The sequence below is a fragment of the Ceratosolen solmsi genome, unplaced genomic scaffold (genome assembly GCF_000503995.2).
Source record: "Ceratosolen solmsi marchali unplaced genomic scaffold, CerSol_1.0 scaffold47, whole genome shotgun sequence".
NCBI lineage: Eukaryota > Metazoa > Arthropoda > Insecta > Hymenoptera > Agaonidae > Ceratosolen > Ceratosolen solmsi.
Window position 1 is genome coordinate 1377435 of NW_011948419.1, and position 14476 is coordinate 1391910.

Genomic DNA, 14476 nt, shown 5'->3' on the forward strand with positions numbered 1-14476 from the left:
ATGCACTTTATTTGTTCTCAATTTCGGCAACTTATGCATAGTATAAATGTATATTTTCCGTAAAAACGACAACAAATAATTTTCACGGTAAATTAATCGATCGATTTAAATTAGAAAATACAATCTCAACCAAGGAAAGTATTTGAAATGTATTATCAATGTTTAGCACCTTCAATGAAATCTTTCAACCAGAGCACTACTTTGTCCCTCGACTCTTCGATGACGTAACATCGCGATTCAAGAAAATCCAAAGTAGATAAAGACGAAAGAAAAAAATTAAGAAACTCTTTTTCATTCTCTCTCTATCTCTATCTCTATTTTATATTATACACCTTAAAAGTTCCTCCTCTATTCTCAGTCAATTTACAAATATATATGGGAAGCTTAATATCGACAATTGGCTGTACCAAGTACACGAACGTCCTTTCTTTTATTGCACGCCTAAGAAATTCTCCACCTCTATTGGCGACGACTTGGGCGCTTTCAAAGAAAAATAAACGATAACACAACTACACCAGGACTGAACGTTCTTTCGCTTATCCCAGGCGCGTCTGTAGAACCATCATCATCGTCGGGCGATCGTTACTCGAGAGGCCAGCTGCTCGCGTAGGCTACGGCGACGATAATGCCGGCGATGGCGATGACAGCAGGATCACTTCAGATAAGACTTGTAGAGGGTGACGCTCCGACACGTCTCCTTTTCCTGCTCCAAGAGGAACAGCAAATCTCGGAAATTGACCCGCTTCAGACGTGGTCGCATTGGCATTTGACGGTTAAGGCCCGTTGAACTTGAGTTTAGACCTGCGTTACCGCCAGTACTATTTGATGACAGACAGCCAAGGTCGAGCTTCGGTTTCTTACGAGGCCCAATTGCCTGCAGAGCCGTTTGATTGGCTTCGCGCTGCCGCGCCTCCTCCATCTCTGCTCTTTGCATCTAATAAAGACACATTTACAAAATTGTTATTTATATATCGAATCTGTTTATGCATACTTTCAATAATATCATTAACGTCAATATTACGAAAATATTTCATCGTCTAAGTGATGCTAAAACGTAAAGTAAGCGCAATAATCGTGGTATGTTGGATATGAATTGATGATGAATGAAATGAATGTTTGGTATGAAGAATTATTTTCCATCTGTCTTATGTCATTTTCATGCAAGAGCGTCCGTTCTCAATTTGTTGGTACTCTTTCTCACATTCTTCGCATTCATAAAGTTATTTATTAAAAGAATAACCAACGCAAGAATAATAAATACTTGTTCAATATCTACTACATCCATTTGAAAGTATTTATAATAAATTTATAATAAAAAGTCTGTTTTAGATATTACTCTACTCATATGAAAAAGATAAAGATGAAAAATCGCATTTACAAAGAATTATTTAAAAATTACGAGATATAAAAATGAATTTCGATAAGGTTTAAGAAAATTTTTAATATAACAATCTATTAAAACGAAACGATTTTTATACAAAAATTATAGAAAAAAAAAAAAAACAAACAAACAAACGGGGGGGGGGGGCCAACCTCTTTTGCTTTTGCTTTCAATTTTGCCTGTTCTGGATCCTCTGTTTTCGCTCTGCTCTTTGCTGCCTTTAACAGCATTTCCCTCTCGTGCTCCTCGTGCCTCTTACGTTCCACCCTATCTAATTCCTCCAAAAACTTTAACTGCGCTCTTACATCCTGTGTTACTTCGTATCTGGGATCGACCTATAAATTAAGTATGTCACAATAATTATTATTTAATGTTTAATAGGATCAAACTTTTATTAATATTGTATCTTGAATTTTAAATAAGACTGACCATAAATCCTATTCCTATAGTTTTTATATAATTTTTATATATAAATTTTCTACATAACACATATTTTTATGCTATTATACAGTGTTAAGCAGATGAAAGGCATTTTCATTAAAAATTTTATCCAAACTGTAATGCTTATCAAACAATATTGTAATAAATTTGTGAATATTTTTCATTGAAGTAAGAGAATATGAATTAAATATGAATATAAAGCAATATAATTAAGAATATACTCACTTTGACAAGGTCTATCCTATGCTCAGCTATAACAGCCAATTTTTCCACCAAATTTTTCAACCTTTCTTGTGCTGCATGAGAAATTAACGACGCTACTTCTTGGTTGGGCTCTTCTAAGCCATAACTAGTAACTGTAAATAAAAATACATTAAATTCATTGTACAATTTAAGAATAGGAATAATTTATTTTCAAATACCAACCTATTTTGTTAATCTTGTGTTGTAAAGGTGTCATGTGCAAAAATATTTCATCTTTGCACGATCTTATTTGCGTTCCAACGAATTTCGTTGATCCAAGGATTCGTTGAGATTCTTCCGCCAGATTGACTCCTCCCATCGCTGCCACATCATTAATGTCATCGTCGCCTCTACAATGATTTTACATCAAATGATAAAATTTGTAAACGCTCGCATTAATACAAATTAATACAAACGATATGCAAATAACAAATAATTAATTGTTCTTTTAATAAAAGAAAATCTACTGTTGATGATTATTCAATAACTTCATAAAAAATACTTTCTTCTACATTGAGCCAACAGTCTTTTAAAAAATATTATTATCGAAATAAGGAATACACAGTGTCATCAGTCAGTCCTATTTGAAAATGGTAAAATAGTACTTAATACAAACTACAAAAGATACTAAAATAGTTGGTAAATTATGTGATTCCATGTGCATTAATAACCCTTTAAATGTTATGTTCCTTCAGTATTATGAATAACATTTTTCTAAATGATGTTTATTGTGTCTTAGTGCGTTAATCATTTGCTATCTTGCCTTTCCTCTACACTACTCTACTCACGATATACGCAAGCAGGCGCAAAAGCCGCCGAAAAACGAAATGACTTACGTATAGCCCGCGGACGAGAAGGTCTTCTTTTCCTTTTCCTTGGGTATTGGCTTCGGTTGTACGGAAGGCACTGCGGCTTTGTTCAACGTGGTGATGGTAGTGATGGTCTTGTTTTGCGTGGATGTGACGATCGTCTTAGCGATTGTCGTTACCGGCAATGACTTTTGCACGACGATCGGCCCCGTCGGCTGTCGAATCATACTCGCACCGCTGCTCACGCTACTGACGGTTGTACTCACCGAAGACTGCTGCTGATGATGATGATGATGGTGGTGGTGATGATGATGATGTTGTTGTTGCTGCTGCTGATGCTGCTGCTGCTGCTGCTGCTGCTGCTGCTGCTGTTGCTGCTGCTGCTGTTGCTGCTGTTGCTGCTGCTGCTGCTGTTGTTGCTGTTGTTGCTGTATCGAGCCCGTGGGTAACGCTCCCGATTTCACGGCATAAGTCGATGTCGGGGGGCGCACCACAGTCGTCGTCACCGGACGCACCTAAAAATTCCAGACGTTTACGGGATTTGTAATTTCGAATTTGAAAAACTTATTGACAAAAAGGCCTCAAATTGAAAGCGATATCTGACACTCGATTATGGTGGAATTTAGCCGTTTAGATTGTTTGCGTCTCTCGAATTTTTTGACAGTAAATAATAAAAAATAAATGAAAAGCCAATACGTTTCTATTCAAGTATAAGTTTTTAATATTTCATATTGTTGGTCATTCAAATATTATTCTTTCGCTCTATAAAATCTTGCTTTTATCCGAAAACTATTTATACCTTTGCTTCTACATCCTCTTAAATAATTCCAAATTTGAAGAAAAATATTATAAATTTCTAATGCTTTTGGGTGTCGAATGCATTTCAACAATTATTCTTAAATGCTTGCCAAATATGAATGTTAAAATGAAAAATTAATAATGAATAAATTAATCTAAAAATACTAATGGGGCATTCGTAAACAAATTTCGTAAAATTTATAATCATTTTTTCAAATTTTCAAAGTGCAATAATAGCGATAATAATCATTCTTCTAATAAACTAGGATTGTTAAATAAAATATATATTGTACTGTTAAGAATTTAGAAAGATATGTAAACGTAAATGAAAGATTGTGCGAGATTATCAGGGTGAGTTTTTATCAAATATAGCAATTGAAAATTTTATTTATACACGTTTATATTAATCGGGCTACTATCGAATGTAAAAAAAAAATTTATTTTTTTTTAAGGGCTATATATAAGATAGCTAAAGAGCAAAAATTACGAATAACATTATAATATTGAATAATAAAAAACAATTTTGTAAAACTATTAATCGTCTAAACCTATTTAACTATTACACACGGTTAAATAATTACTGAAATTATACGCTCAAATCACTATATCGAATGAAATAATTATTCTTCCGTATGATTGTAACGAATATTCTATCCTACTTCGTACACTACAACTTTTGTTGCATGATCAATTATATAAAATCGCTCATAAACCTTTTCATTCGTTTAAAAATAATGGTTATTTCTAAATAAATGCAAAAGGATAAAAACTTCTTTTTTTTTTAAATTTATTCTTCGCTTTTTCCAATTATTCTTTGAAACGTTTATTTAAAGAGAAAAAAAAACTAGCGATTTACATTAAAAATAATATTCTTACAGAATTTCAATTTTATCTTTGAATTTTATCTTATACATTGAATGATATTTAATATTCACTTAATAAAATATTCACTAGAATGTATTTTAAAAAATTTTCAATTATGGTATTAGTGAGTTTGTGTTTATGGATGCTTGTGTGTGCTTATATATATATATATATATATATATATATATATATGATTTGCGAAAATAAACGAACATTTATAACGTAGATATAAAAAGTATACAAAGTCAATTTTTAAAAATTTATCGGATCGTTAATTGACTGAAAATAAACCAATTCCTCGAAGAAAATACATATGCATTCAACATCAATAATTATATCATGGCATTGAAGCTACATGCTCACAAAGCTACGTGCATTAACGTGAAACTGATAGAGTAATTTCGGCGAAAAGTATGCTATGTCCAAATGCTGAAGGTTAACATGCATTCTTATCAAATGAATTTGATAAATAAGAAAGAAATGCAGTAGCAGATAATGTCATCTAATTGCAGCAGAAGACAACTAACATTAACTCCTTCCTTATGCACACACATACACTTCATTCATTAAAATTCATGTCTACATGTCTATTATCATGTATGAAGGTTTTTTACACCACCCTAAGAAAATTATTAATACTATTATTTATATTTCTTTCATTTATTACTACTTAATTAATTATATTTTATATTTATCTAATTTGTAAGAAACTTTTTTTTTTTTTTTTTTTATAAAGCTAATTTCTAACAATGAAATTCCTTAATAATTTATACTTATTTTATCTTCGATATCTGATTAATAAAGATTTTTCATGTATAAGTCAAACATTATTTCAATATATACGTATAATATAATTATTAAAAATCTATCGGAAAAACTATTGAAAAGTAAAAAATGATTTTAATCAACATCTTGAATTTTATTAATATAAAATGTATTAAGAAAAAAAAATCAATATTCTTTTAGATTTTGTGAAATTGTTTATCAACTTTTAATCTTAATAATTAATAATAATTAATAGTTCTGCTTTTCTATATACGTGTTCTGTTCCAAACCTTTACTGTGTTTTTACATATTAAAATGATTTTAAAAAATATTAGTAATGAATTATTTAAAAAATTTTTTTTTAATTCTAAGATGAGTTAATCGAATTAATTTATTAGATAAATACTTAACAATAAATATATTAAGTATCAGTCGAATGTCCGAAATAGCTAACATGAGGTAATGTTTTAATTAGATTATATAAACGTGCAATACAAGACAATGGCATACGATGATGATTGAGATATTTACTTTTTTGTTAAAGGAAGCCGTCACTGGTTTTTGCAAATTCTTTAAAAATACAAATAAAATGTTTTCGTATACGCAATATACAAGTACATTTATTAATTTCATGATTGCATTATGAGAAGATAGCAAACAAAACCATCTAAGATGTTAAATAAAACAATTTTTAAGAATGTATTATAAACGTAATAAATAAATGAATCAATTTTTTATTAATAAAATAAGAAAAATGTAAAAAGGCTGATGATTATAGTTTTGTTTGAAATCTATTATACATACAAGATAAATATTTTTCAATGATTCTTGAATAAGAATATAAATATGTTAATATATTCAATGTACTTAAGTTAAAATAAATTGTTCAAGACACGCGTGAAAAATATTTATGAATTTATATTTCTTTTTTTTACTTTAACATATATTGAACAGTGGGTTTTACTGAAAACGTATTTTGATATTAATTTAAAGAAAAGCTCAATGAAACATTTTAATTAAATATCTTAAACAATATATCCTAGTACAAATCAATTGTCACGATTTTAATTAGGTAACCAAATCTTGTAGCTATTACAATCTTATAAAATATAATCAACTAAAAATGAAATATATGTAATGCTAATAAAAATATTAATTTGTACTTATTTTTATTTCTTTGAAATATTAAGAAAAACGAATTTTGTTTTCAAGTTTTAAAGTTCCTGATAATTTTTTGCATATTTTCTCAAATATTAACAAATAACGACAAATTTTATATTGACTCTTACCAGCCTTTGTTGAACCATTGGTTGTGGAGGTCTTGGCATATTTGTGACTCCTGTAAGAGGTGCCATTACTCGCACTTGAGTAGTTGCCGTTGGCGTCACAGCAATAGTAGCTGGAGATGCAACAACTTGTGTCGGTGAAGGTGTTGCTGTTGATGCCGCAGGTGCTACAGCTACAGTTGGCCTAATTTGGTTTTGCTACAGAAATACTTTTTAATTAAAATCTAGAATACAATTGTATAATAAAATACAATTCACTTGTGTTATCAATTTATAATAAAAATTATATATATGTATTTCATTAAAAATACTTTGTAAAATAGCTTAATAAATAAAATTTTAATAAAAAACATCGACTAAAATAGTATATTTTTTCATGATTATTTATAAAAATAATTTGTAAAAAAAATTGATTTCAAATGATATTTCGGATGCAGCTTAAACATATAATTCATCTGAAACAATTTGTAATGGATTTTGACTTCCAAAAACTATTTTTAAATGTACACAAGTGTCAGCTACTAACCTGTGTGACAACTGGTGTTCCTGAGGCTATTGAAAAAACAACATTGGCTGGTGGTGGTCGTATCCCATCAATAACCAATTCTTTAGTGACGAGTGATTGACGCAAAAGAGGTAAACTTTTTCTAAGGAACCCAATCAAACACGGTTGTGGAGATGCATTTAACAATTTTTCTAATCTAACACAGAATTCTTCTGGCTCAACTTTAACATCAATTAATTCTTGTATTAACGTCCGAACATTTCGTTCCACATGTTTAGGTTCTCGACTAGACAACTCTAATAAGTTTGCTAAGAATTTACGGCACTTTTCTTTGGTATTATCTGTGGTTTGTCGCTACAATTTCATAACAATAAAATCCAAATGAAACTTTTGCATTTATTAAATACTTTAAAACCCAAGTTAAATATTAATGCTTGAATGAAATAAATAAAACTTTAAGTTTTAGGTTCATTACTAAATTCAGACTACAGTATATAATCATAATTTTGTATTTTGAAGAACATGTATTTTATAAATAAACATAATCCTTATTGACAAATATTATAATATACTGTAATTATATTACTTATTGGCATAATATAATATTTATTTTATTCAAATATCAATACTATAACTGGGTTTGATTATATAAAAAGATTTTTATTACTTTTACCTGGGTTGGAGACGCAGTCGATTGAGCAGGTGTAGCAACTGGCGTTGGTGCTGTAGTAGTCGCAGCAACAATAGTTGAAGTTACGGGAGTAACAGTTGTGGTAGTTACAGTTGGAGCTACAGTCTATATTAAATAAAAATATTCGCATTATTTTAATAGGATAATGAATAATAAAAAACTTTTATTTATGGCTAGAATATTTCATTAAAAGCACTTGTTACTTTTAAGTGGTAGTTTAGATTTACACAAATTAATTTTATTTTCTTATGTAACATTATATATTTAATATGCGAACTTTGTATAAATTATGATTCTGTACAATTAAAACGATAAATGTATTTCTAATATTTCAGAATTGACAAATGGAAATTATTAATTTATTTTTCAGCTTTGGTTCAAACTATTTTGATTAAAAAGGAGTCTCCAAGAGATGTATTCTAACCATAAATTTAATTAAATTAATTTAATATTTTTATAAATTAAAACATTCAATCAACTACAAAGTCATACATAACAATTTCTGCATGCATTTTGCACGTGTATTTAATAGTTTGTATTTTTCAATTTTTGTCGATATGAATGTATATATATGACATAATTTTATTTCATGTTGCCTTAATTTATTAACGCACTTTTACCTTATAAAGACTCGTAGTTTTCATAGTTTAACGGACTGTGTGCTGTGTATAGCTTAAAATTTTTTATTGGTCATTACTTAATAACTGCAATATTGGATAAATTGTGTTAAATTTCTAATAGTTCGTAATATTATTTTAATTAATTTCAAATTAATTTTTTAGATGCTTCAAATAATATTGAAGTGTGAATTATTCCATGAATTCAATTTTACAAATGTATAATATTGTGCATTACTGGGTGCATGCAAGCACTATTTAAAATTATTTCTTGTAGCTATAGTCCTTGATTAATTTATTTTGATTGATAATTGAATAACGTATGTTTATACTACAAACTTAGAAATAATAGCATGCAAAATAATGATAAAAAATGGTAGAAACGACAATTGTTTATAATTCTATAATATCTTGCTACATTTATTAACTAAAGCTATTCAAATGAAAAGAGTTGATATGAAAAATTTAAATATAAATTTTAAAGACTTATCATGCATACTTTTATAAAAAGTTTGATGCGCTATGCATGGTTATCTCATTGATGACTCAAGGTATTTCAAATTGTTTTTTAATGTATATAATTTTAAATCTATCGTTACAAGAAATATGCTTTAACCATATATCTTTTCAAAAAAAACTTTTACTTTTCATTTCACTTTTGATACTCACATAAAGATTGTGGACCAGCTATTAATAGATAATTATTACAAATTTTATACTTTATTTTAATACTTTATTTAGATTCGATTTAATGTATCTAATACTACCGACATACAAGAAATTTATTCAAACTTATGAACTTCCATAAGGCAAATTAAAAAAACATAATTGGTGGCCACTGAATTTTAATTCATCATCTTTTTTATTAAATTCAAATTTTACCATATAAATTTATGTATTCAACTATGTTTAACCACTGGCATTATTTAAAATGAATCTTTAAACATTGGTGAAATGGATCTAACGCATCGTGCATAATTTACTAATTATTGGCATATTGTATATTTGTATGACTAAATACTTTTTTTGGCGATACTTAATAAACCAACATTATAGAAATTATATTATCTATATATTTAAATTTGATTTAATTCTGTATATTAACTTACGTTCAATTATATTACAAAAAACTCATTTATAATTAAGCAAATATAGCATAAATTGAATTACATCAACACTACAAAATCTACTTCATATTAAACATTAAGTAATCATAAAATTCTATAAATTACAAATTTACAAAATTCATGAATTTCTGTTGCTATATACGACTTATAAATAAAAAGCTATTCATAATTTTAATGCTAAGTGACCACCAATTGACAAACTAAAAATCTACTTAATTACAGCATTCCAAAATAAAATTTTTTTAACAGAGACCAATAAAACGTCTACAAAGAGGCTACTTCGAGTCTCCTAAGAGGTATGAATGTGCGTCACCTGAATGGGTTTTCTTATTGTGGCGAGTGGTGGACCAGTGAACTGTGCGTTTAGCCTACTTACAGCTGGCAATGAGGCTAGACGATACGTTGTGCCTGTAGCACTTGGTGAAGCTACCACTGCATTCCCTGCAATACTGTTAGGAGTCACTGTTCCTGCAGGAGTACCAGGAGTTGGAGCTGGTCCCACCCTTAGTAGTTGAAATTGACCATTTTCTGTCTTCAGTAATAGGTGGCCTTGAGTACCAGCTTGTAAACCCTGGAGAGCCTGTAGCGTTATCTGAAAATAATAAATTATTATTGCAAATAGCAAATTATCATTCCAAGTATCAGGATAACTAATGCAAAGCTATCTTTGCTTAATAACAAATGCCTAAATTTTTAATAATTATTTCATTGTCAATAATATAGCACTAATTATATATATATATATATATATATATATATATATATATATATATATATATTGACTAAATTACAAAGTGAATAGATAAATAACAATAATATGATTAATCAATAATTTTATGTTATTAATAATACCAGAAAGTTGAATATAATTTGTAATTAAATATTCCACAATTAAATCACTATGTATTCATAGAATATATTATATTCCATATTTGAAATAAATCTAATGTATTAAAAATGGTTAGAACGATATCGATTAAATTAGAACAAAGTTCAAAAACAAAATTATATATATATATTTGAAATTATTATCATATAAAAGAAGATAAGTTAGTTGAAAATTTATATTTATGAAAAAATCAAGCTTAAATGTAATTAATACATTAAATCTAATAGTACATTACTCTATTCATTTAATTATTAAAAAGTTAACTTAGCAATTGATTTATTCATCACGCTAAAATGTTTAGAATTAAATAAAATAATTAAAATACATTAATAATATAATATCGGTTAAAATTGTTTTAATGATGTAACTTTATGCACTGCATTTTTTAGTTAATAAGCATAAATAAACAAATATAAGTAACCTAACCTAAAATTATTATTCATTACAATCTAGACATTTGTAAAGTATTTATAATTGTAATAAATTTTCACTAAACAATAAAATCCTTAAAATATTATTTAATTTTTTAATATTTAAAACACCATAAAACATATACATAAACACGAACGCACTAATATGCATACACACACATATATATATATATATATATATATATATATACCTATGCATATATATACGTAGGTGTGCATATTATATATATATATATATATATATATATGTGTGTGTGTGTGTATGCATATTTTGTATTACAATATTATTAATCATGGTTATATTTAATTATATTAACCATGTACAAATCAATGTATGTATCCTTGAATCCTTTTTATCCTTTGTATCCTTTAACTATAAATTAAACTAAATTATAATGTACAATACTAAATAAATAAGTTTAACTAAGTACCAAGCCAGGGATTGATTTCTTTAACCTACAATATATTTTTGATAGAATAAAAATTTATGTACGCATTAAAGTCCCATGATTAAAAGTTAAAATTCCAATTGATGAATAAAAACAAAATGAGAATGCATAATTATACCCATAGTATTGACCCATAGAGTTGTAAGCTAATGTAAGTAAATGATAAATGAATCCATTATCGCAAGCTTATTATTTGAAGAGGATATTTCATTGATTGATCTGAATTTCAGTAAATATCTAGAATTTTTTATATATCTGGGTGTAAGGTAAATCGAAATTTAATGATAAAATTATATAAAATCGTGTTAAATTAGGAAAATAAATAATATAAGGATAATTGTTCATTTGCAATTAATAAATACTCATATAAAGAAACTGAAGAAATATTAATAAATTGGTGACTATAAATGAAATATACTTTGTTTTGACTGTACAGCATTCGTTTACTTTTAATTAAATTCAATTTCTATTAATATAATTGTATAATAACTACTTTTCACCTGCATTCAAAATTTCTCAAACGGTTATACTTATTTATGTAAATATGTACTGAAATCTAGACCAGCGTTAAGCACTACACAATCAACCAAGTGACAGCGCACAAAAAGCCTGTTAGTTTGTTAATAAAATGTGAAGCTTGTCATACAGGACATACCCCAGGGGCTCCCGCTCGTCCTCCCATCATATGCTGGCCGATGACGACCCTAGAAGCAACTTGTTTACCTGCCTGCTGGCCAGTCACTGGTGTGCCTGGCCGCATAGCATTGACATTGAGTATCTGTACGTTACTGGGCACTATTGCGGAAGCGACACCAGCCTTGGCCTGCTGCGCCGTGTTAGTCATATTGGCGGCAACCGTGACTGGGACTGACATAGGGACGGAAACCATGCCACCGGGTGCCACGCTAGTCTTAATAACCAAAGCAGTTTGTTTATTGACGTTTAACGTGGCTTGATTAGTAGTCTGTGTTCCCGAAACATTGCTCACTGCGTTAGATGTGCTCTGAAGCACGGTCTGGGTGGTGACGACACCCAGCGTACCATTGGCCAATTGAGCCACATTTTGTGTCGGAAACGTTAATTTATTGTTAGCATTGACAATGCCCGTGGTTGCGATAACCTGGCCACTACCAGGATAAACAATCTTCACATGCTCTCCTTGGACCTTGGCCAACGCCGTAAGTTGGTTGTTCTGATTACTGGTAACCTGATTGCTCGTCACTTGATTGATGAATGTGGCCTGCTGCTGCTGCTGCTGCTGCTGCTGCTGTTGTTGTTGTTGTTGCTGCTGTTGTTGCTGCTGTGGTTGCCCACTCTGTGGCTGTGCCTGCTGCTGTTGTTGCATGGCCTGAACCTGGATCTGACCACCTTGTTGCTGTTGCTGCTGTTGCTGCTGCTGCTGTGTACCGCTGCAGGTAACGACATTGACATTGGAGAGGGCGAGTTGGCCACTGTTGGTGGTGCTGGTTGGCGTTGGTGTCGCCTTGACGAGTTCCTGCGCCGTGGCTGCGGTCATATTGTTGACCATTTGACTCTGACCACTGGTGCTCGTACCATTGCCGCCGTTGCCGCTATCGCTGCTGGTGCCGCCGCCGCCGTTACCGCCACCGCCACCGCCGCCGCCGCCGCCGCCGCCGCTGCCGCCGCTGCCGCCACCACCGCTCCCGCCACCACCACCGCCGTTGCCGTTGCCGCCGTTATTGTTGTTATTGCTGCCGCTGCTGCCGTTACTATTGTTATTACTGGTGCCGTTGGTGACATGCTGTTGCTGCTGCTGCTTCTGCGGCTGCTGTGCGGTTGTGGCGGCAGGTAGAGCCGTGGCCGCGGCGGCCGCTGCCGCGGAGGAGCCGTTACTCCGGTGATTCTGCTGTTGCTGGGCCGGGCTCGGACTCTGCTGCTGACCGGCGATCGTCGGCTGAGTCGTCGCGCTCGTTACGAGCTGGGTCTCGAGGGAGCCGACGATGGCGCTCACCGCGGATTCGTCGACGTCCGTGCTGAGGGCTTCCTCAAGGAACTTAGCTGACGCCATTTTCGTCCGAGCTCCAACTGTAAACTGAGCCGCGCATGCGCGAGGGGCTGCGGAGGAACATGCCGCCGCGCGCCGCTCAGCACACGCTCACTGGCCGTTGTGGCCGCGTTGCGCCGGGGGCTCGAAGCGAGGGGCACCACGCCGACCTAGGTCCAGCGAGCCGGACGCCGTTGCTGTTGCCGCTACTTTGGCCGATTTTATCGCCGTTGCTGCCGCTGCTGGTTGTTGCTACTGCTACTGCTGATAGTGCTGCTGTTGGTGCTGCTGCTCGTGATGGTGCTGCTACGGCTGCTACGGCTGCTGCGGCTGCTGCTGCTGCTGCTGCTGCTACTCCCCACCACCACAGCCACCACCTCCTTACTAGCGCTGCAATGGCCCGGAGCCGCCGGCCGCTAGCGGCGTCCTTTTCTTCGGAGGCACATCCGCCGCGAGTCGCGACTCGTCGTGAGGTGCGGAAGTTTGCCGTTGATGTTGCCGTTAGTTTTTGGTGTCGAGATGCTGCTATGGGATACAAGGACGCGATCTGCGAATGAGTTGTTAGCTAGAGAAGCTCCGGAAGGGCGGGGAAGGCACGAACCGACAAATGGCCTAAGACATCCCAAGCCATGTCTTTAGGGGATCGTGTACGTATCCACGCGATCCTGTTCGCGCGCTGACCCGATCCGCCTCTTCTCGTACTTCAGCGCGGCACGCTCGAGCCGCGGACAATGATTTGCCGCGCTCGAGTGGAGACCATTGTTACGTGTATTGCAATTATGACGGTCGGCTTACGGGACACGAGTCCTCCCGTTACCGACCGCGTCACACACGAGTTGCCTTCTTTAACACTGGAAATTTAAAAGAATACGCAACGATTTACTCCGTCGACTAATTTCATCGAATAATTACTAATCGAATTTTATTTTGCTTTTTTTATTTATTTATTTTTTTTTATTCTCTTTCTCTCTCCTTTCCCGTAAGCTCTCTCTCTCTCTCTCTATATCTATCTATCTCTCTATCTATCTATCTATCTCTCTCTCTATCTCTATCTCTCTCTCTCTCTGTCTGTCTCTGTCTCTCTGCGCGTGTCTGTTAGGTTTCATGTGCGGCTGTGTATGCACGAGTGCGCGTGTGTACATTATTATGCATGTCGCACGTTTGTCCAGTAAGAT

General features: G+C 32.8%; 1 protein-coding gene across 1 annotated transcript; it reads right to left on the bottom strand.

The window, feature by feature from the left end:
* Window positions 1–13480, bottom strand: LOC105360761 (TBP-associated factor 4). Its single transcript, XM_011497761.1, has 13 exons — window positions 13040–13480; window positions 11952–12802; window positions 9841–10119; window positions 7766–7888; window positions 7114–7446; window positions 6591–6785; window positions 5833–5871; window positions 3279–3389; window positions 2902–3212; window positions 2249–2415; window positions 2048–2178; window positions 1534–1716; window positions 1–934 (listed from the first exon to the last, which is right to left on the bottom strand). The coding sequence occupies exons 1-13, from the start codon at window positions 13323–13325 to the stop codon at window positions 653–655; spliced, it is 3291 nt and encodes a 1096-aa protein (XP_011496063.1). The 5' UTR covers window positions 13326–13480; the 3' UTR covers window positions 1–652.
* Window positions 13481–14476: the final 996 nt, after the last annotated feature.